General features: G+C 38.3%; 1 protein-coding gene across 7 annotated transcripts in view; it reads right to left on the bottom strand.

Annotated features, from left to right (window-relative positions):
* ATP8B4 (ATPase phospholipid transporting 8B4 (putative)) overlaps positions 1-23,057 on the bottom strand; it is a 264,094-nt gene that overhangs the window by 95,915 nt on the left and 145,122 nt on the right. For all 7 annotated transcript variants that reach the window (XM_045449777.1, XM_045449779.1, XM_045449780.1 and 4 more), the window contains exons 8-11: positions 20,978-21,048; positions 17,466-17,548; positions 7,777-7,935; positions 901-989 (exon numbers count right to left, since the gene is read on the bottom strand). In XM_045449777.1, coding sequence (XP_045305733.1) covers positions 901-989; positions 7,777-7,935; positions 17,466-17,548; positions 20,978-21,048 — 402 coding nt within the window. The remainder of the gene's footprint in view (positions 1-900; positions 990-7,776; positions 7,936-17,465; positions 17,549-20,977; positions 21,049-23,057) is intronic.

Here is a 23,057-nt window from a genome sequence, read left to right as displayed (position 1 = left end):
GTAATTGTTTGTGAGTCTATGGAGGGGGGCGTAGTTCAAAGCCACTGTCTTCATATTTAAAGTCAATGTCCTTCAACTTAATTCCAATACAACGATGCAAAACAATATTACACAAAAAGTCAGAGAACAATCAGGTGCCTAGCATCAGGTAGCACACAAGATCTACTGACAAAAGGGTAAAATGCAAAGAATACTAGACTGTTTTTGGTAAATGGATGAAAAAGAAAATCATTTCAAAAGCACAGAAGAGAAAAAAATTCAGAGGAAAGAGATAATCCTGGGCTAAGGAGGTTTAGAAGCTTTCATGGAGGAGGAGAACTATGACCTGGGCCTTAGAAGATTCATAAGCAGAACGAGCTACACAAATTGGGGAGTTCAGTGCAAAATGAAAAGGCAGGACCCCTTGTTCAAAGGTTATTGATAACCTTTGGATTGTTGGTAATTTCCACGTGGCAACAGCAGATCAATCATCCAAGTATGAGGCCCTTCTGAGTGGGGAACCTGTAGAACTACAAAGATCGCACACCCATGAAGCCAGCTCCATCCATAAGCTATGTGGAGAGGACATGAGCAAAGGTAAGACAACAAAAAGACCCAAGTAACTTAAAAATTATGTTTTATTTTTTAAAAACAAATGCAGGTACTTGGAATATGGAGAACTTGCAAGACCATGAAGACCTCCATAAGCACTGATCTACTTCTCATGAGAAACTCTACTGATGGTTGAGATATCATAATCTAGAAAGTATAAGGCAATGTAACTGGGCCCCAAATGCAAAATATCCAAATAAAATTCCACAAAAAAAAATAAGTATTTCTGAAAGAATTCCCAACCAAATGTAACAAATATATTAAGATACCAATGATAGTGATTTGCCTAATTTTGTTTTAGTGCCTTACCCATAGTACTAGAGTATTCATCAGTCTATCAATGCTTGTCCTCTTAAACTTTGTCTTACCACTGTTCTGCATTAATTTAGTGTCAGGACCTGCAAAAACAAAATTAAATAAAAACTTTAAAATGATTTGATGATTTATTATTATTATTATTATTATTTATCATGTCAAATGTTCCTGAAAGGAGAACAGTATTTTTTTCAAAATAATTTAACTTTTATTAAGAACAGGGACCAAAAAACATTGAGAACTCTGATCTTGATGGCTGATGGTAGAACACTACTGGCTACCATCAACTTTTCTGCCTGATCTTTAGGTTAATGAGTGAGTCTCCTAAGAGGTATGAACGGGGAAGTGATGGTTATGTGGATGGAGAGAGTAAGTTTTGCTTCCCACCTTGCAATCAAGCTATGCATCTCCTTTTCTTATAACAGGATCTAGGTCTGAATCATCTTTAGGTCTCTTACACACCTAGCCCATAATTTTAGTCAATATAAGGTTAAATTTTTATTTGCAAATTTAATTAATATGAATAAATACAAAATTTTAATTTGGAAAGAAAAAAGAACAGAGGCCAATTAAGCTTTGTATAATTCTCAACTGGTTGCTTAACAACAACCGTGGAGACTGCAAGATAACTGGTCTCCCTCAAATAGGATAAATCCAGACAGAACTTGTGGATAAAAAGTTTGAGAAATGCTATTTTTCAAAAAGCTGTGTATGGATGTGCATGTAGTTGAAGCAATGAAACATAACAAAGTCAATCCAAGTAAGGAATGATTTGGAATGTTAAAAAGAATGCAGTAATAAACACAATTCAGAACACTGAGATCAAAAATGGAAAGTTAAAATAAGAAATCAAATTATAGGGGCACCTGGTGACTCAGTGCGTTGAGCATCTGACTCTTGATTTCAGCTCAGGTCATGATCTCACAGTTCCTGAGTTCAAGCCCCACTTCAGGCTCCATGCTGAGAGCATGGAGCCTGCTTGTGATTCTCTGTCTCCCTCTCTCTCTCTGCCCCTCCCTCGCTTTTCCCCCACTCTCTCTCAAAATAAACAAATAGACTTAAAAAAAAGAGAGTGAAATCAAGTTCAGGATCTGTTTCCCAAAAAGATTTGTGGTGCCTTTTGGAGAAACGAGAATAACTCCAAATAATACATCATCAAGTTAAACTATTATTATATATTGCACACTGTGCATATGATACACACTTTTTGTAAGGGCAAGAATAGTCTTAAATCTTATGTTATATTTATTTCAGGTAAATACACTATCTCATGATATATTTACTAAGTGCCTTCTTAAGTAATTCTAAGAATCTTACTAACTGCTTTAGAAGTAGATAACTAGATGATTAACAAAGGAACATATTAGAATATATTGCTAAGGGCATTCCTTGCATAAAAAGAAGATCCTAAATGGAAGTAAAGAAGCTTTAATTATATTGATTTCTCTAGTGTTCCTCTTCACGTGTTCTTCTCATTATTATCATCAATCCATGTAGCCATTTAATATAGCAGAAAAGTGGAACTGAAAGAACAAACAGAGGCACACATAAAATATTATGCCATCCTAGAAGTCAGGGAAGAATGGGCACATCCTTAGAAGACTTTCTTTTACTTAAAAGACAAATGGCAGCAAAGATTGGGGTCCCATAAAATTCAGTTTTGAATTTGAAATCGTACCCCAGTGTCCTATTCCCAACTACTGTTGTGTAAAGGAGACCACCCACACTTTCTCAGAATAGTTTATTGAAATCATATGGACACTGAGGGTGGGAAGTATTTCTTGTACAGTAAAGATCACAATGAGCAAATAAAATTTGTGATTAGTAAAAGATGAAATGCTGACAGAGCCAGTTTTGTGCTAAAAATTTACATTTCTTGGGCACACACACAGAATAGCAGAGACTATACCTAATGGGTTTTTAAGCACTTATTGAAATATATCTACAGATGCTGATTTACACATCTCTTCTTCCCTCATAGTCACAGATCTTGAAAGAATTTTCTGTACTCAACAGCCCCTGTTTCCTCATCTCCTACTAATTACTCAACCTAGTTTCAGATCTAGTGTTTTCAATATCCTCCGTGCCTTTTCTGTACCTGTCAGCAGCCCTTGACATTGTTGACTATTCCAACCTTTTGAAACACACTCTTCTCTTAACCTCTGTGTCACAGTGCTGTCCTGTTTTTCCTCCTACCTCTTTGTTCACTCCTTTGTCTTCCGTGATGCTCACTCTTTTCTATACAGCCACCAAACCTTGGGATTCTTTAAGACTCAGACAGAGCCCATCTTCTTTCTCAATCTACTTTCCCTGAGCCATCTCATCTAAGACCACAGCTCCAATGATCATTTGCAGACCAAATGTAAATTTCCAGCTCACACTGCTCCTCTGAGCTGTAAACCCATATATTTGTCTATATGGCATCTTCACTAGATTCTTCTAAGGCCCCTCGGGCAGCCCTGGTCCAGCCCAGCTTGTGATATCCCTCAGAGTTCCTTATATCAGTGAATGGCACTGCTATCCATCCAGTTGTGAAAGCTGAGGGAAGCCTAGGAGTCTAGTCTATGCCCATGACTTCCACTCTAGCCCAGAGTACCATCATCTCTCAAATGGACTATAGTAAAAGCCTAGTAACTGTGTCACCCTGCATCCACTCTTCCCCCAATTCTAATATTTTTTTCCTCCCCAACCCCAATCATACACTCTTATAAGGACTTGCTATTTACCAACTTTACAAATACTGTAGGCAATAATTAGCTTTTCAAATTTAACACACACACACACACACACACACACACACACACACACACACGCCATCTCTTTGAAAAACTTGCAATGGCTTCCCAATCCTCTTAGGATAAAGACCAAAATTCTAGATACAGATCACAAGGTCCTGTCTGGTCCAGCTCCTATCCATATCTCCAGTCACATGTCTATCTTTATCCTCCATGTTCTCCATACTCCACACTGGCCTTCTTAAATTTTGTTTTTTCTTTTTTGTTTGTTTGTTTGTTAGTTTTACCTCACCATCCTTAGTCCTACCACGGGGCCTTTGTCCACAATGTGACTTTTAGCTAGCTTGCTCTTTCTTCTTCATATTCCTCCATTATATACTGTTATGACTCTATGTTCTTTTCTTTCAGAGCACTTATCTCAGTTTGAGATTATATATTCATTACTACAATTATCTGAGATTAAGGTCTCTTTCTTCTACCAGAGTCAAAACCACAAGTGAATGGACTGCATTTGTTTTTGTTCACACTCTTTTTTTAAATGTTTAGTTATTTATTTTGAGAGAGCACATGCATGCACACACACATACAAGCAGGGGAGGGGCAGAGAGGGAGAGAGAAACTCAAGCAGGCTCTGGGCACTGTCAGCGCAGAGCCTGATGAGGGGCTCAACCTCATGAACTGTGAGATTATGTCCTGAGCCAAAATCAAGAGTCAGACACTTAACTGCTGAGCCACCCAGGGGTCCCTTACATTCTCAATCATAAACGAAAAAGTACAGTGCCTGCCACATAGTAGGCACTCAATGAATAACTATTTAATTAATTAATTTTTAAGTACCTGCTATGTTTTAGGCAATATGTATATGTGCTTTTCATCTATTATCTCAGCTAATGCTTAAAACAATCCAATGGGGCACCTAGATGACTCAGTAGGTTAACCATCTGGCTCTTGATTTCAGCTCAGGCCTTGATCTCAGGTTCGTGAGACTGAGCCTTGGAATATTCTCTCTCTCTCTCTCTCTCTCTCTCTCTCTCTCTCTCTCTCTTTCCCTCTCTGCCCCTCTGCCATTCACTCACGAAAGAAAGAAAGAAAGAAAGAAAGAAAGAAAGAAAGAAGTTAAATAAATAAATAAATAACCAAAACAAAACAAAACAATCTAATGAATGAGGTATTATTATCCTTATTTCACTAATAATGAAGTATTTAAGTAACTTGCCTCACATTTCTTGTCTAGTAAGGATCAGAACCAGAGTTCAAAACCAGATATATCTAACTTAGAAGCTCTTGATCTTAACCACTATTTTTAAAACTATATGAAATACTCCATTAATTTGTTAATTCACTGACTCATTCAATCAATGTTGTATTTAAGACTGACTCATTCAGATTCCAAACAGGAAATAGATGACGCACTGAACAAGGATAATTGGGGAAAAATTTTTTTATAAAGGGACTCTTTACAAAAGCGTGGGAAGGGGTATAGAGTAAGCAAAAGGTTAATGCAGTAACCAAAGACTTAGTAACAATGAAGAGGTTCCTCTAAGCCAGGGGGGAAGGGTGAGTGAGGGGAGGGAGTGGTAACTGGACCCTAAAGGACAATATAGAGTTTGCAGCCTTAAGAAAGAGAAACTTTATGCTGAGGGTCCCAGTCAGGCTGAAGTGACTACACAGGGAGGAAGTTTGGGGAAATAAATACCTTGACCTCAGTGTTCTTTCTCCCTTTGATCTCTTCCCAGAGATCCTTCCTTAACTAGAAGCCAAAATTCAAGGAAACCTATTAGGGGAAACCATACAAGTCAGCCTCCCAAGGCAGAAAGAAGAGTGGGAAAGGTGAGAGTAGATCTGGAGGAGCAAATGGAAGACATCCAATGCAAAAATCTACTATGCACCAAATGGTGCTGACTCCTATGGATTCCTTAAATGACTAAGACTCCTACAACTCAGAAACAAGACTTCCTCCTCTCTTGAGTGAAAGAAAAACTATTAACAGAAAGGCATGACCTAGCTGTTAATGCATATTAAACCCTCATAAATTATAGACTTGTAAAGCAAACCACGTCTGCATCAACTATATTCCTTACACGATCCCTAGTGATAGGTGCAACCAGGGTAATAAAGAAAGAATAGTTAATAATTCACTTTGGATAACTTTCATAAGATCTAAGTGTTCAGCTGGAACTCATTCCCCAAATTAGATATCTTAAGATTCAGGGTTATGAAAGACTCATCTGTTCAAATCTGACATTGATGAAACCAACCATTCCCAGCCTGTCACTATTCTAGTTAAGCTTCCTCTTAACATTTGCACCCAGACTCAAGTCAATGCAGGCATTCTCTGCTTTACAAATATCTGCCTCATGAAGGTCCAGTGAACATCCAGTCCATATCACAAAAGAAGAGGATATTCCCTACTTCTGCCTGCCAAGATCCAAAGGGCAGTACCCACTCCCAAGTCTCAGTCTATGGAGCAGGCAGTGCATTTGGAATTGAAGCTAGAAGGAAGAAGCAGGGAAGGAAGAAAACTAACATTTATCAAGCATCCTCTTCCATATGCATTGTCTCGCTGAGCCTTTAGAGTGACTCTAATGTATTCACTATCCCCATGTTACAGCTGAAGGAACTAAAGCTTAGGAAGTTTAAGTAACCAAGGCTTAACATCCTACAGCTGGTAAACAAATCTGAACCCAGCTCTGTCCAGTCCAAATTCTGTGAGCTCTTTATTATACCTGCTTGGAGGGAGACCTGTTCAACTTACTACCCCTCTTTCTCCTAGGTATGCACATTTTCCCACAGAGCAAACCTTATGGAGGAAAACTTGGCTTCTGAGTGGCTCACAGCAGCTGTCCTAGCATAACACGCTGTAGCTGAACCATAGCTCAGTCATTCCAAACAACTTCACAAAAATGCAAACAAAATGTTGGGCTATAGCCCATTCCTAGGTTAAAGCTCCTCAATTTCTATTATGACAGGAAGCAGACCAGAAGGGTCCTTCCCATGAAAGGACCTTCAAGAAGTCTCCCCTTCATTGTGTGGGAAGATAAAGGAAGGTTGATATATAAGCCTCTTTTTTCAATGCAAGAGAGATGCAAATAAGAAAATATGTGGTCACAGGTTTATTCCCCTGACTAATGAATGAAAGCATCTGATGAGAGAATTATGAAAGCAGATTCATCCCCAGATAAAAGAACATATACTGCCATATTTCTAGGGATTTCTCAAGTCCGTACAATGGCAATACCCCAAGCAGCAAGAGCCTTACTAAAACCCACAGCTGAAAGTATTTAGGAGGAATTGGGAGGCCTTTTCCAGGTTTGGAACACTTTTGAGTCTTTAATAAACATTTGTTGTTGTTGAGGAAAGTCAGTTAAGAAAAACATTCCAATTTTGATTGCACATAGTCAACAGGCCCAAAAACACGTCTTATTTCGGTGTCATAATAAACAGGATCTTTAAAAATCCAGGGCTGGCAATTGATGCCATGAGTACAATTTGAGTGGCTTTATGTAGTGGAGCTACTGTAAGCTCCCTTAGCAGGAGAATGCCACCTTGGGCCTGTAGAGATAAAGTAGAGATGCAGAAAGTGGCCAGCAGGAAGAGTAAGAGGCACTTTCCCTCCCTCACTGCCTCCATCATGTAGTCTTTCCAGGACCCACTGCCTGCTGACAAATAATAGAAGAAGCTACAGAGTATAAACAGAAATGATTGTAGTATCTCCAAGAAACCTTTTCCAAAAGGATTACCTGACCTTTGCAAACTACAAAATTAACAGCAGAGAGGGGTGGGGGGATTTGTTTCATCTACTTCCCCCACTTTAAAGTTGATTAATACACACAAGGATGGGCATGACTGAGGTGAAGATAAAGAAAGAGAAATTAAACATTGGGGATCTAGCACCCACCAAGCAATGAGGGCCCAAGCACCCCTTAAGAATAAGATCATGATGTCAGTGGCTGCTCACACAGGGGGGCCACCCAGACTATTTCCAGAGCAGTGATGCTGTCCTCTGCCGTCAACCCAGAGCAGCACCTTGTGTGGAACAGATGCACCATGCTCATCCAACCTGGAGAGATGCAGACTGCCCATGCATACCTCAGGAAGGACTCCCCCATAGCCAACTCCGGGCAGTCATCTGTACCTGCAAATATAACCATTCCGAAACACCAGCTGGTGTTTCTCAGGATGCAGCCCCTAAGGATTATCTTCTCATTGTTGAGGGAGTGCTTGCTGTCCTTCCAAGAGAGAACTCCTGTGAATTTATCTAATTTGTTGTTAGGCGCCTCACAGACAACAGTCCCTGTAAAAAAACAAAAACAAAAACAAAACTTGTTTATGACTCACCTCAAACTCTGTTTGGAAGTCCACAGTACTGTGTTACCACCCTGCTTCTAATACACAGGATATTTTTCCTTTTTTTAGACAGTGCAATGTTATGTACACAAGATTGTACTAGAAAAAACAAGCTTGACGGGGGCAGGGGGCGAGGTGGGGGGGGGGCGATGAATACAAAGATGGAAATCTACTAAGTGTTTTTAACACAGCTTTCCGCATTGTTCAAATAACAATAGAAACCTTGAGATCCATGGGTTTTTTTTTTCCTTAAATAAAAATCATTTACCTGTACTTGTAGTTTTTAACAATGATTTCTGAAAAGATAAAGCAGGGACTGTCCTAAAAGTCTTTCTTACACTCTTTTTACTGTGAACTTTTACAGAGGTTAAGATGGCATACTTCCAGTTTCACAACCAAAGTCAATCAGGCCTTTCTAGGCTCAGAATTTCGGGGGTCCTACTATATCCCCTCACCAAGAAACCTGGGCCTTGTTTGCCACATGTGCCTGAGAATGCATCTGATTCTTTTCAGCTGTTCTAGGCTTCTTATCTTGACTAGATGCAGAGTTCTGAGGCCTCTTAAAGCCACCATATAACTTGTCCCAACCTGACCAGAATATGTTTCCAGTTTTTTTTTTTTTTTTTTACTTCCACGCCTATTCCAAACCAAGGGTATGCCCATTCCAAATCAATAAATCAATTCGTTCCATTATTTCAGTAAGAAAATACACTTTCAGGGTGGGGGTTCTTTTGACAGAAAAAGAAACCAGAAATAATCTTGTATGGACCTTTTCACAAAATACAACTATTAGATTAAATGCATTTGCACTGCAAACTGCTGGGGTTAAACTTCAATAAGTAATGAGTACCAAGACTTGAAAGACAGAGGGAGAGAAGGCAAAAAGGGGGAAGGAATTAAAAAGAGAGGTGGTGGGGAGATCCAAACAGGGCTCAAACCCAAGTCGGCAGTGAGATTAGCACCTCTTGAGAACAATAAAAATACACGTGTTTAATCAAAGCCAAAGGGAACATACAAAGTGGCATTTGGAAAATACAAAAGGAAGTCTTCAGCACTGACTGGAGAGAAAGGAGACCAGCCCAGCCTACAGAGCCTCTGTAGTTCTCTGTCACACCACTCACCCAGCACCTGAACCTAGAGGCTTCTTACACAGACACCCTTCCTTCCTATGATGATAGCTTTTGCTTTTAAAACTCTTAGAGGTGACAGCAGCCAGTTTTCACATGGCCTGATGACTCCTGACCAACCAGATTACTAACATTGGATCTTGCATGAAAAAGAAAAAAAATAAACAAAAAACAGAAAGGAGAGAGGGCCTCGGGGCCTAAGGACTGCTTTTTCCAAACTCCTTTTTCCTTTCCCCAGTTATAACAAAAGTGCTACCTAAATAGCCCCCACTTGGGCATTCGCTGGCGGCTTCCTGGACATCCACCACTTATCGAGAGTACTGGCAGGATGATGTGGGTGAGGTTAAATAACCTGCACAAAGTCATTTTTTATACAAAGGGAAGTGGCTAAATTCTGGTTGCTCCCATTATGGCCTATCACTGATATTAAAAAGTAAATTAAAGTTGATTTCAACTGGCCCAAGTTGTTTGGACAATTATGTTGTGGAAGAGGGGACTTTTTCTAAATTCTAAGAATTCAAAGTCTTTTCCTCTTGACCAATAATTTTCATTCCTAAATTTTGTAGAACTTTGAATTGAGTATCGCCAGCAAAACTTGCATAAAATATTGGGTTGATAGCAACCCTTAAAGCTTATTCCAGTTTCTTGACCCAAGACTCAATTTCTCAAGTCTTCAAAGTTGGCCACCAAAAAAACATAAATAAATAAAAATGTGTTTTGGGCAAAAACAACATGATACACAGTCCCTGCCAATAGAAATATAAAAAACAGGCTCATTTGATCATTTTTATTGTCGCAAGCAAAGACTGACATGGAGACAAATACAGCCTTGAACATGTTGGCTCACTCCTCCCTGGCCCCAAGGCTCTTCCAACTTCTGGCCTGACACCAAGGGTGTGGTTCTAGACAGGAACAGGCAGTAAGGCCAAGGGGTTCTGCCTTGGTTCTTGGAGGCCAACCCCCAATTCAGCCTTTCTCAAAGAGTGTGGTCCTACTGATTTAAGTACTAAATACAGAGCCTGGTCAAAACAAAGTGGTGGGAACAAAGCCAAAGTACATTTTCTTTTTTTCTTTTTTTTTTTTTGTCTTCAGAAGTACTCAGCTTCTCCTTTCTTAGCCTTGTAAGCATAAAACAAAAGCTTCCAAACTTTTTCTTCCCTTTTCCAAAAAAGGGTAAATAGTTTCCTCTGAAGAGAGCACTGTATTCACGTCGTATCCCCATAGCCTACCATACTGCCTACATAATAAGATCTTAGTGCATATTTGTTGTAGAGATGGAAAAAAAATTCCTATGGTTTCCAAAGAGAAGGTGGGAATTGAGATGGGTGCTAGAGTAGATTTAAGATGAATGAAAGAAGTGGATTTATTTCCATGGTGATAATGATAAAAGGGGAGTGGAAGACCTAGGAGGCTAGCCACCATCATGGGCTTAGGTTGACCTAACTCTAACAAGATACAAACATATCTGAGAACTCTAGGGGGGGAAAGGGGGAACCTTAAAGCACATCAGAAGCAAACAAATAGGTACCCTAGCCATAAAGCATAATAAAGACTAAGGAAAAACTTTAGGACCCTTCTTCCTTTTGCTAATAGTACTGGAAAAGAGTTGGAGGCAGTAAACAGTCAGACAATGAATGAGAAAACAATTTAGGAAAAATAGTATTTTTTTCTCAGATAGTTATTCACTATAAGCATGTTTAGGGCACAAAGTCATCTTTAATGCGCAATGAAACAACTGGGACAAAGATCATGTCAATGAGGAGATAGAAATATAATCAGACTAGCTAGTTTTATGTTTTCCCCTCTGAGGAGAACAGATATGAAAGCAGAGAGCAATTCACCCAGTACACAGTCACACAGAAATGTTCTAGGTCCATCCTAGACAAAATCCACAAGATTTTATTCTCACCCTTCCTCAGGACTCTAAATTTAGTCATCTGGGTTATTGGTTAATAACCAACCTAATAACTTTCTTTACCTAAAGCATTTACCTCCAAGTGGAAATCTATAGTTTATCATGAAAATGGAAGTCAATACCCAATATTCCATGATTCTCCAGAGAAGTTGGCTTTCATGATGTATATTATTATTAGCATTATTTCTTGATTATCTGCACTGCAACTCTTAAATAAGACAAATTATCTACTAAGACATCATCATTGCTGTTAAAGAGTTTCTCCAGCCAAGAGTTTCTCAGAGTTTAGGAGACTGACCATTAATTGTTGCCCTGATGATGTGATAAATATTTTTTTTCTTAGAAAGAAGAGTGTCACCTTCCTATTTTCTAAAGCCTCTTCATTCTTCAACCTTCAAGCCTCAGCCACCCATCATCACTACCATAATAGTCATATCAATACCAGCAGTAAAAAGGGAAGCTATTCTTCTTGCCTTTAGATGGAATATATGTCTCCTACAATCATATCAGCTATGCTTTTTGGCTGTGCATCTGTCCAGGTGAATGGGAAACTATCTGGTAAGTAAAAAGTCATAAGATGCTAACCAAGCCTTTTTTTAACCAAAAAGAGATGCTTGTTTTTGTGTATTTTAATTACACACATGCTATTCTCTATAAAGGACCATAAAATACACCAAGATTCCTGAAATAAAGAGTCAACCTTTCCCTGGTTCAGAACTCAGTATTAACAGTCATACAAAATATGTAAACTTGTCATAAACTGCAAAAAAAACAGATCTCAGTCCAGTCAGTAACGATATGCAACAAATTCTTAAACACATTTGCACAATTTATATCCAGCACTTTCCCCAAGGCATTAAAATGTCCAGTTTATAAATGTATAACTGAAAACTATCTCCAGCTACTTACTTATAAAAAGCTTTTCAATTCCCGTAAAACTTTAACATGAAAAATCAAGGCCTGCTCTATTTTTAGACTTGTTATATTAGATCAACTTATTTATTTTTCCTTACAAAATTCAACAGACTATTTATCAATTATTTTCTGATGTTAGAAATGTATAAAAACATTTATATAAAAATTTTTTAAATAAATAGATTTACCTACCAAAACCCAAAACACTGTCTTGCATGTACTGGTCTCTATATTTAGCCAACTCTTCTATAAACTCTTGTCAGGGATCCTGACATTCAAGATCATTGAGAACATTGCTGCTTTTTAAAAATATTATGATGTCATCTGAGTCCTAGGTATACTTGATCTCTGGTAATTAATTTTGTGCCTTTCAATTTAGAGTATTCTTAAAATTTATTTATTTTTTTTTTTTAATTTTTTTTTCAACATTTATTTATTTTTGGGACAGAGAGAGACAGAGCATGAATGGGGGAGGGGCAGAGAGAGAGGGAGACACAGAATCGGAAACAGGCTTCAGGCTCTGAGCCATCAGCCCAGAGCCCGACGCAGGGCTCGAACTCACCGCGAGATCGTGACCTGGCTGAAGTCGGACGCTTAACCGACTGCGCCACCCAGGCGCCCCTTAAAATTTATTTCTTATCCTGATCAGGAGCTAGGTTGTCATGCTAATTCCCCAACTTCTCCAATGCTGACTTTCTGCTTGTAGTTCACAGCCTCTTCTGGCCTTCCATAAAATAGGCTTTGCCAGCAGTCTTGGGCTCATATTCTGGCTCCTCCACTTAGTAACCATGTGCCATTGGGAAAATTATTCAATTTTTCTGAATCTCAAATTCCTTGCCCATAAATTGGAGGCAGTAATAATCTCTTCCTCTCAAGGCTATAAGGATTTAATAAGATAATGTGTACAGTTACTTAGCACAATGCCTGGTATATAGTGAGTGTGTTCATGTGTCAACAATATGCTTAAGGCCTGAGAACTGTAGGACCTTTGCCAACTAAATTTGGCTCATTCTTTGGGAATGAGCACTTGTTCAAAAGTCTGTCTTCCCTGCCGGGCTATCAGCTCTGTGAAAGCAAGGCCTAGGTCTGATTTATTAACCACTGTATCTGCAGGCTTAGCAAGCCCCTGATCATTGTGTTAAATATATTTTTACTGAGTAAATGGACAGATGACTGAGTGAATGAATGAAAGAATGAATAAAGTTTCATGCCATGCCTAAGGAGGTTACTAGCAAGACACTGTCCTCGGGTTTAGGTGCAAAAGTGAGGAGGCAGAAAGACTTATGAGGGATATCCTAAGGCCCTAGCCATCTCAGTTTTGAGTCTTGGTGTCCCCCATGAGGACTTCTCTAGGAATATGAGTGGGAAACTCAGGTCTTCAAATACTTGGAAGATGTGCACTTACGATTCAAAAACAAAAGAACTGTAGTTTGGTGCTAGAGAAAGTATTTTGGCAAAGTCTCAGAAGAAAAACCACACAGTAACTAGAAGCAAAAATAACACCATACCCAGATTTGCCCAGAAGTCACAAGCTAAAAGATATACTTAGCACAGACAGAGAGCATGGGAAAGGGCGTGCCTCACATGTCTGTGTCATCTATTAGACCATGCCACAGCTAGGCAGGGCACTTCCAAATGTACACTATGTTGATATCATGCTTTTAGCTTAAACTAAAGGATGCAATATGTGGTTTCAATTCCCACGACTCAAGGAAGGTTTTTCTAGTCATCAGAGGAAAACCTGAAATCTAGTGATAACCATTATGACAACGGTGAATAAAGACAAAAAAAGGGGAGGGGCTAAGAAAGGAATGAAGGAGAAAAGGTACCAAAGGAAACTAGATAATACATGTGGAGATATCTTCTAATCCTACACACTTCCTACTGCATCTTGTGCCTAGGAGATGCTTAATAAATGGATTTCATTACTTAATTAATATGGAGAGAGCAATGAAAACATAAGAGGTGAAGAATTACAGAAAATGAGATAATGTATGCTGGGAGATAGCACATGTAAGCTAACACAAAGGGTGGAAGAGGAAGATGGAAACAGATTAGTAAGAAATGGAAGGAAGGGAAGAGAGAAATGGGTAGAGAAATGTGTGCTTATAGTATAGAGGGTTCGAATGTGTGTGTCAGAGGCAGGGAGAGACTGAAATGAACATGTCTAAACTAGGGTTTGGAAAGAATGTAGTGGAGGAAAAGTTGAAGGCTTTAAGAAAGCAAGAGCTTTAATGGGAAGGATTTCGTGTTTATTAACTATCCCAACACTTTCAAAGACTTTCCATACCACATCTTGCATCACCTTTCTGGTCTTTAAATTTGGCTGCTAACAGGGAAAATATAATTTGTATATTGTGTCTAGTTTATTTCTCCTTAATCCCTCTAGTTATTCCAAGATGTTTTCTTGGAAATAGTAAATCATATTTTAATAAAGTTCAATTCAAAATATCGCCTTAAACTTTAAGGTAGATTGAAGTTCAACACAAAGTTTAAGAACAAAAGAGTAAACTCAACAGAAATCTGGTCCTTAGTTCAGTTCTAAACTGAAAAGTGACCACAGTTTAAGTATAAATGATTTCTAAATAGAGAGAGAGGTCTGTGTTGCCTTTGAGAAAACAATTGTGTTAAAGATTTGGTGAGTTACTTATCTCCATGAAGCAAATTCAAGCCACATCTAGTATGTAATAATTATTAATGTACTTTAAAAACAAATTGTATGAAATATTTTTAAAAACTGTTTTCATAAAGAGGCAAGTCCCTTAACCTTTCAGGATACCCCAGCTATATGAAAGATACTATTTTAGGTGAGGAAATGTCTTCTGGCTTCAGCCTGAGCAGCACCACTTGTATTGACTTAAATGTGGTGCCTATGTGTTAAATTTTGTTTGAAAAAATATTCTGAGATGAAGACCTTATAAAATCACCACACCAGATAAGCCCTCTCTCAGCCACCTGCCCTCCAGGAGCAGGATACCCAGCACTCTTGCTTCATCCTTCAAGTTGCCATCAGGAAGTTTCTACCTCACCCCATTCTTTTTTTTTTAATTTATTTTTTTTTTCAACGTTTATTTATTTTTGGGACAGAGAGAGACAGAGCATGAACGGGGGAGGGGCAGAGAGAGAGGGAGACACAGAATCGGAAACAGGCTCCAGGCTCTGAGCCATCAGCCCAGAGCCTGACGCGGGGCTCGAACTCACGGACCGCGAGATCGTGACCTGGCTGAAGTCGGACACTTAACCGACTGCGACACCCAGGCGCCCCCTACCTCACCCCATTCTTCCACTCACCATTCCCAATCACTTGACCTTAGGCCCTTCCTTTGCCTTCCCCTGTCTTTCTGGGGCCTCATGTTGATCCTGCCCCCCATTTCTGGCATTTGCAACCATTTATTCATGCACTGAACAAGTGTTTATCTAGCACCTATTATGTGCAAGGCATTGTTCTAGGAACTCGGCATATAACAGTGAGCAAAACAAAGACCCCATGTGGCTTACACTGCAGCAAGTAGAAATGAACGATAAATAATAAACAGAAAATAAATAAGTTATAGAGTATGCCAGATGGTGATATGTGCTATGAGAAAAAGAAAAAGCCAAACAGGGTAGAAGAGATAGAGAGTAAGAGGAGTCATACTTTGACTGAGAAGGAGGACTCTTGGCCCCATTCCTACAGTTGCATATAAGAAATCAACCTAATCCAGCCTGGCCCTTGATGCACTATCCTGGCCTTGACCTATGATCAGAGTTCTTGGAGGTATGGTAAAGACAGTCAGCACTCAACCAATGTATCTATCTGCTTGTTATTTCCCAGCCTCCCTTGCATTTGGGCCAGATCCAGGTGACTCACACTGGTCAATAAAATGTGAAAGGAAGAAGAAGTTAAAAGTCAGTGTGTCCTTGCTTTAGTGTGGTGACCTTAGAGGCCATTAGTCTAGGCACCATGGCTATAAGATGGAAAAGGCTGCCTGACCTACATCAGAATGTGACATGCGCAAGAAATAAACTTTTACTGTTTACACCACTAAGATTTCTTAGTGTCTGAACTGAATCACAATATGAAAAAAGTGAACTGGGAAATTATAACATTAATTTTCTGCTTTTTTATGGTAAAGAAGACTAAAAGGCATGAATTTTTGCCTCCTCATAGATTGATAGAGGAATAAAGGTACAATTCTGCCAGGAAAGAAATGAGTAATGGTAAATTATATTTAGGTTGCCCTTTTAGGACTCCATAAATATTCTATGAAATATTTTAAGCAAGTATTTTGATTCATGAAAAGAATTTACTTTCCTTGGATTCAAAGAACAGTAAATTTTCATTGAAAAAATTACTTAGTAGAAAATGTATAATTTGTTTTACTCCAATCAAAATATTTCTTGGGCCATTTGAAGTTTCCTGGCTATTCCCCTGACTTAAATCTCAAACTGGAGGAATATTTTTTTCTACAAACATTTATTATAACAGCACACATTTAATAGAGATGAAAATATTAACAGCCTCTAGACAGAGTTTATAAGCAAATGCAAAGTACAGGCAATATAAACTCTAAGCGGTGCACTGGGGAAATTTGACAATTTAAAATTCACCAGTGCTTTACCTCATAGGATCATGCTAGGACGCCTGACCACATTTTCCTTTAAACAGACTCCAAAGAAAATATTTGGAAGACAGTCTCAAACTCAAAGATTCATTAATAAATAAAACCAATCTATATGGAAATATTTGTGTTCAAGGACAGACATACAAATGTGTAAAGCAAGAGACCACTGAACCCAAAGATTCTCCCATAGCCTATTCTGGTGCCTACAGCCCTACTGTTAATGGTTCTTTCTTTTTACTCTTGAAGGATTTTGTTTCCCTGTGACAACTTTAACAGAAAATAACAAGACATAGGTGGAACAGAACAGGCAGAGGAGATGTTTTCCCATGCTGAGAAGAAGGGACTGGGTTGAGTGGTGTGAAAGTTGTGATAAGGAAACCATGGTCTCAAAGAGCAACAGCTGACTGACTTACTAATAAATCAGAATTTTCTTCCTGAACACCTACTACCTTTAAGACATTACGCCAGGCACTATGCAAGATACAGAAATATATGAGGCTGGATTATTTTCTTGGCAAACTTTGCAGTCTAGTATTTGGTCTTTGTCATGGAGCCAAAGAATAGATGAATGGTTAGACCTAGAGCTAGAAGTACAAGTATGGCTTGTGTTCATCCACAGCAAATCTGCACAGGGCCCCAGGGAGGCCAAGGTCAGGCAAGGGAAGGGTATTGTGGGACTAGAGGAAATGAGGTCTACAGAAGAGGAAACAAGGATGAAATGAACAATGAACTAATAAAGCCATTCTCCCCTTGGTAAACATTTTTACTCTTTTGCATGAGATTACAGGCTTTGATACCTGCAGAATTTTATGTCCTTCCACCAAGTAAAAAGAAACATGAATTAAATTTCAGATAATTATTTCATTACATTACTTTTTGGTTTTGTGATTTTTGTTTGTCTGTTTTAAACACTTACCATCAAACTTTGCAAGTCTGCTAATATCTGCTCCAAGTTCTGAGGTAACTGATAGCGCATGGCGGACTTTCAGGTTCGTTTCCCTATGAAATTAATTGACACAACATGAATTTTTACATGGAACAGCCCAATAGCATCTTACATAAAGTAATCAGGCGGGTGCAGCACATGCAAAACCCAACATAAGAGATTCAAGAAATTCCCTTCAAATGTCATTCACACCTCTCACAATGTCTCAGTAAAGTGGACAGGGCTTTGCATGCTCCCGAGAGTTGGCATTCCACCCATGGCACATCTGCATAACAACACAGTAATCTGTTTTGTTATTTGAAAGAACAGAGTACATAATAAATATGGTTTCATTCGAACCTACTCAGACATCATGCATGAGTTACAAAACACATTAGGAATGGGAACACAGTTGCCAAATAAAGGAGGCCAGTATCACTCTGGAGTCTACTATCTACATGAGAATTTTACTTGTAAAAGATGGTCATGGCTAATTTCACAGTAGCTGCAATTTAAATGGGAAGGGGAATATAGCTTTCTGCCCTGTGGAGAATCAAGCCCAAAATCCCAGAAGTCTGGAATCATACAACCAGACAGGAACTCAGCAGGTCGTAGTGAGCTGGTCATCTTCTTTCAGGCGGAACCACAGATACATTGGACAGATGGCCCTGTGGTCCTCATGAAATGACCAGTTGTGAAGATTGTATGGCCATTACTCACATCTCGCATGTAAGGGCTTGACATGCTGGTTTTCTCACTGAGTTCAACCTAGTTTTCTTCTCCTGTAGCTTAACATCATCGGTCAGAGTTCTTTTGTGGAAATGTTTAGTAGTGAGTTCACTCAGTCCGCAAATACTGATTGAATACATACCATAGTCACCCATGAGATTCAGTGCTGCCCCACAAGGGTTACTGTTCTCTTTTGGGAAAGAAGTGGTAGGTAAAGAGCAAATATCACCATTTGGAATGACAAACCATGAAATAACTGAATTCAGAGAATCAAGAAGTAGGTACTTGAGAGGGCATTTAATCTAAAATTCCCATAAAGGAGTTTCACAATGATATGACAGCATGAAACCAATTCAAGGAGTACCTCCTTGGTGAAATAGCTTTCTGTAGGAGACACTAAGTTGGATATATAATTGCAGTTACCTTGTTTAAAACTAATCTCATGGCACAGTCTTTGCCAAATCTATCAACTCCTAAGAGGCAGAAATGAGTAGGGGTTGAGATACTCAAGAAGAACTTCAAAATGAGGTAGAAATTGAGCTAGGCTTGAAGAACAAGAGTGAGATAGTGGCATTGAGGCTAAAGGGCCAATGTGCCCATCGTTTAAGCAAACTTATATTAGGCAGTGGCACCAGTTAAGCAAGACAGCCATCGTTCCTTAACCTAGCTCTACACAACGTGTCATTCATCAAGGTTTCTCATCTTTTTAAGCTACTTCCTCAGAATTCTCTCCAGCATCTCACGTCCATCTTCAGATGTGTAAACTAAAAGGGAAAAGTAATCCCCAAGACTCCTAATTAATAGTGTTGTGTCATGCCATAGTCTTCTTCCTATGCCTCAGTATCTTGGCTTCAAACTTCAAAATGACTTTCAGCATAAGAAATAATACACAAAGATCCTGTATACCCTTTCCTTAGTTTCCCCAACAGAAACATTTTGCAAAACTATATCACGATGTCACAATATCACAATGGACACCGATACAGTCAAGATGGGGAACACTGACATCATGTGTAGCCACACACACTTCCCTGCCTCCTCTAACCCATTTTTAACACCTGCAACCACTAATCAGTGGTCCCTTTCTATCATTTTGCCAATTCAAGAATGCTACATAAATGGGCCTTTGGGATGTGACCTTTCGGGATTGGCTTTTTTACTCATCATAAGTCTCTGAAGATTTATCCATGTTGTTGAATGCATCAATAGCATTCCTTTTTATTGCTCAATAGTGTTCTACGGTATGGATATACCACAGTTTGTTCAACCTGTTGAAGGATATCTACGTTGTTTCTAATTTTTGGATGTTACACATAAAGCTGCCATAAACATTTGTGTACAAGTTTTTGTGTACCTTAAGTCTTTATTTCCATGGTATAAATGTACAGGAGTGAAATTACTGGGTTGTCTGGTAGTTGCATGTTTAGCTTTTTAAGAAACTGCCAAACTATTTTCCAGAGTGATTATAGTATTTTACATTCCCATCAGCAATATGTGAGTGATCATGTTTCTCTAAATCCTTGCCAGCATTTGGAGCTGTCACTATTTTTAATTTTAGCCATTCTGATAGGTATGTACTGACATCTCATTGTGGTTTTAATTTTAATGTCCCAAAGGACTAATGATGTTGAACATCTTTTTATGTGCTTATTGGCCATCTGTATGTCATCTCTGGTGAAATGTCCCTTCATATCATTTGCTAATTTACTAATTAGATTGTTTTCTTAATATTGAGTTTTCAGCATTTTTCAAATATTCAAGATAAAAATATTTTGTCAGACAGACAGTTTGCAAATATTTTGTCCTAGTCCGTAGTTTGTTTTTTTCATCCTGGTAACAAGGCCTTTTGCACAGTTACAATTTTTAATTTGAGGAAGTCTGATTTATCCAATTTTCCTTTTATGAATTATATGTTTTTTGTGTCAAGTCTAAGACCTCTTTGACTAGCTCTAGATCTTGAAGATTTTCTCCTATGGTATTCTCTAAAAGTTTTATAGCTTTATGTTTTACATTTGAATTCAATTTCCTTAAAAGTTACAGGGCTACTCAAATTGTCTATTTCACATTGAGTTTGTTGTGGTACTTTGGGTTGTGATGAAGCAGTCTTTTTCATCTAAGTTGTTAAATATGTATGTATAAAACTGCTTGGAGGATTTTCTCAACCTTCTGGCATCTTCATGATCTGTCATAATATCCCCTGGTTCATTCATGATATTGCTATTTTGTGTCTTTTTTTTTTTCTTTTTCAGTGTTCCTAAGGTTTATCAAATTTATTGATGTATTCAAAGAATCAGCTCTGTCTTTGTTTCATTGATTTTTCTTTTTGTTTTCTGCTTTCAAGTTCACTGATTTCTGCTCTTGTCTTCATCTGCTTCCTTCTGTTTGCTTTGGGTTTATACTGTTATTTTAGAGGTTCTTGGGATGGGATATTGCATTATTGATTTGAGATTCTATTTTTCTTTTCAAGTGTATGCATCTAGTGCCATAAATTTCCCTCTCAGCACTATTTTAGCTACTGCCTAAATCAAGGGTAGGACCACCCAGGCCAAATAGACATAGATCTATTTAACTCACTGTTTCTCAAAGAAAATAAATTCAAGAGAAAAGAGCTTTCTACAGATCCACAAAGTAATTAACAAATAGAATTTGCAAGTTATATTCCTAGTTGTTCCAAGAAAATTAAATGAAAAATAAGATTTAGGTTAAGTCCTGTTCCTAAAGTTATTACTGTTAAATTAAAAATCAATCTAATTCATTATTCTTTAATAACTTACCCATCAAGCTCAGCAGTTTCAATATAACAGAGGCCATGTGGTTCACTACTTGATAGGAGAAGCAGATCAGCCTATTTTAAAAAAAATCAAGAACACTTGAGAAGGGAAGAGTGGTTGAAAGGCTTCTATGTTGGATCATCCCTCCACTACTTACTAATGAGCCAGGAGTGCCTTAGGAAAAAAAATGAGAGAGGTAAAATCCTGTTCCACTTTTCTGCTACATGCCTCAAATACAACCTTCCCTCTACTTCTCTGTTCCTGTTGAGCATACCCATTGAATATCAGAATATAAGCAAGGGCTAGGGGGTATCATATAAATTTATAGCCACTTCATTTCCTTTTTTGTTTGCAAAAATATATATAAAATTCTACTTTCTTGTCTTGATAATTACTAATGGAAAATATACAATTTTCCCCAATAAGTAAGATCATTTTAATTCCCTAGTATTATCCTTTAAGAGTAGGGGGTAGGCAAAGCTGATGGGGAAAAGACAGAAGTAAAGTAGGAAGAAATTGAAAATCACAGAAAAAATAAGGCAGGCACGGAAATTTTTAAAAAAGAAAAAAAATAAAAACATAAAAAAAAGAAAAAGATGATGGGTATAAAGAAGGGAAAAGATAATATAAAACAGGGGCTAAGCAAGAGGCAAGACAGAATAGAAAATGCTCTAAGTGACAGCAGACAACATTCAGAAACTAAGTAGTTGGTCTTTCACAGAAATAAATCATTCTGTTCAGCTGTCCATTTGAGCTTTAAAAATGACCTTTCACAATTCGGTTTTAGAATTCTGGCTGCTTCCTATACTGGGGAATCGTTCATTTCAAATTTCATTTTTAAAATAAGGGTTTTTATGAAATTCTGAAAGAATTGAAGATCTAAAATGAATTCACTAAAATTCTAACAATTACTTTGACACATTAGCCTAACAAGCGTGTTGCACTGTTTGAATGTACAATTGGCATTCCAAATCTGTGCAATTTTCTTACCTTTGTTTTTTCAATTATTAGAATTGTCTCATTCTCAAGTCCTGGAGGTTTGGGTTTTTTAATGTTTGTTTGGAGGGAGGGGAGGGGAGGGGAGGGGAGGGGAGGGGAGGGGAGGGGAGGGAAAGGAAGGGAGGGGAGGGAAGGGAAGGGAGGGGAGGGAAGGGAAGGGAGGGGAAGGGCACAAAGAAAGAAAGAAAGAAAGAAAGAAAGAAAGAAAGAAAGAAAGAAAGAAAGAGAAAGAGAATCCCAACCAGGCTCCACACTATCAGCTTGGAGCCAAAATGGGACTCGATCCCACAAACTATGGGATCATGACCTGAGAGAAAATCAAGAGTCAGATGTTTAACGTACTGAGCCACCCAAGCACCCCAAGTCCTGGAGATTAAATTTATAATCCACCCACTCATTTCATTGCCTCAAGCTTTTAGATTTCCAACTCAAATATAGGCAAGGGATGTCTGTGTGTGAGTATACATGTGCATGTTCAGTTTTGTTTCAATTGTGACAAAACAGAATTAAGAAACAACTCAGTGACAAGCCCCTAAACCTATAAATGGGTTTATATTATCAAGACTCCTCTTCAGCTCTAATACAAGAGTCACAGAGGCCTGAGGAGGCAAAAATTATTTTCTGACTAATCACAACGTTTCTACAGCAAACCCACCATAGAGAGAATATGTAAAGAGTTGTACACCATTCTTGAGCCAAAATTACCCACTATGTTTTTAAAGAGAAAAAAATGTTTTTGAAAATTTACCTTGGTCTTACTTCTCACAATTTAAATATTAGTGAATATGATAGCAGTATAACTTCATGTTCTTTGGGCCTATGCCTCTCCTCCCTTGAGCTTAATAGAATCATTTTATACAAAATCCAGAATTCTCGATCATCATCTATGACTGAAAATAGTTATGAAGTACAGAGAAAGATCTTGATTTATATCTAGAGCAACTTCTCTTCTAAACTGTACAGTAAGTCTGATTCAACATTCCTATTTAATATTGAGTTTAGCAGCTTAATACTTATATTTTTGTTAGACAAAGGGAGGAGTCATCCACAGCTGGCTCAGAACATGTGACTGAGGCACCACCAT

The sequence above is a fragment of the Leopardus geoffroyi genome, chromosome B3 (genome assembly GCF_018350155.1).
Source record: "Leopardus geoffroyi isolate Oge1 chromosome B3, O.geoffroyi_Oge1_pat1.0, whole genome shotgun sequence".
Taxonomy (NCBI): Eukaryota; Metazoa; Chordata; class Mammalia; order Carnivora; family Felidae; genus Leopardus; species Leopardus geoffroyi.
This window is presented reverse-complemented; position numbering and strand designations above follow the sequence as displayed.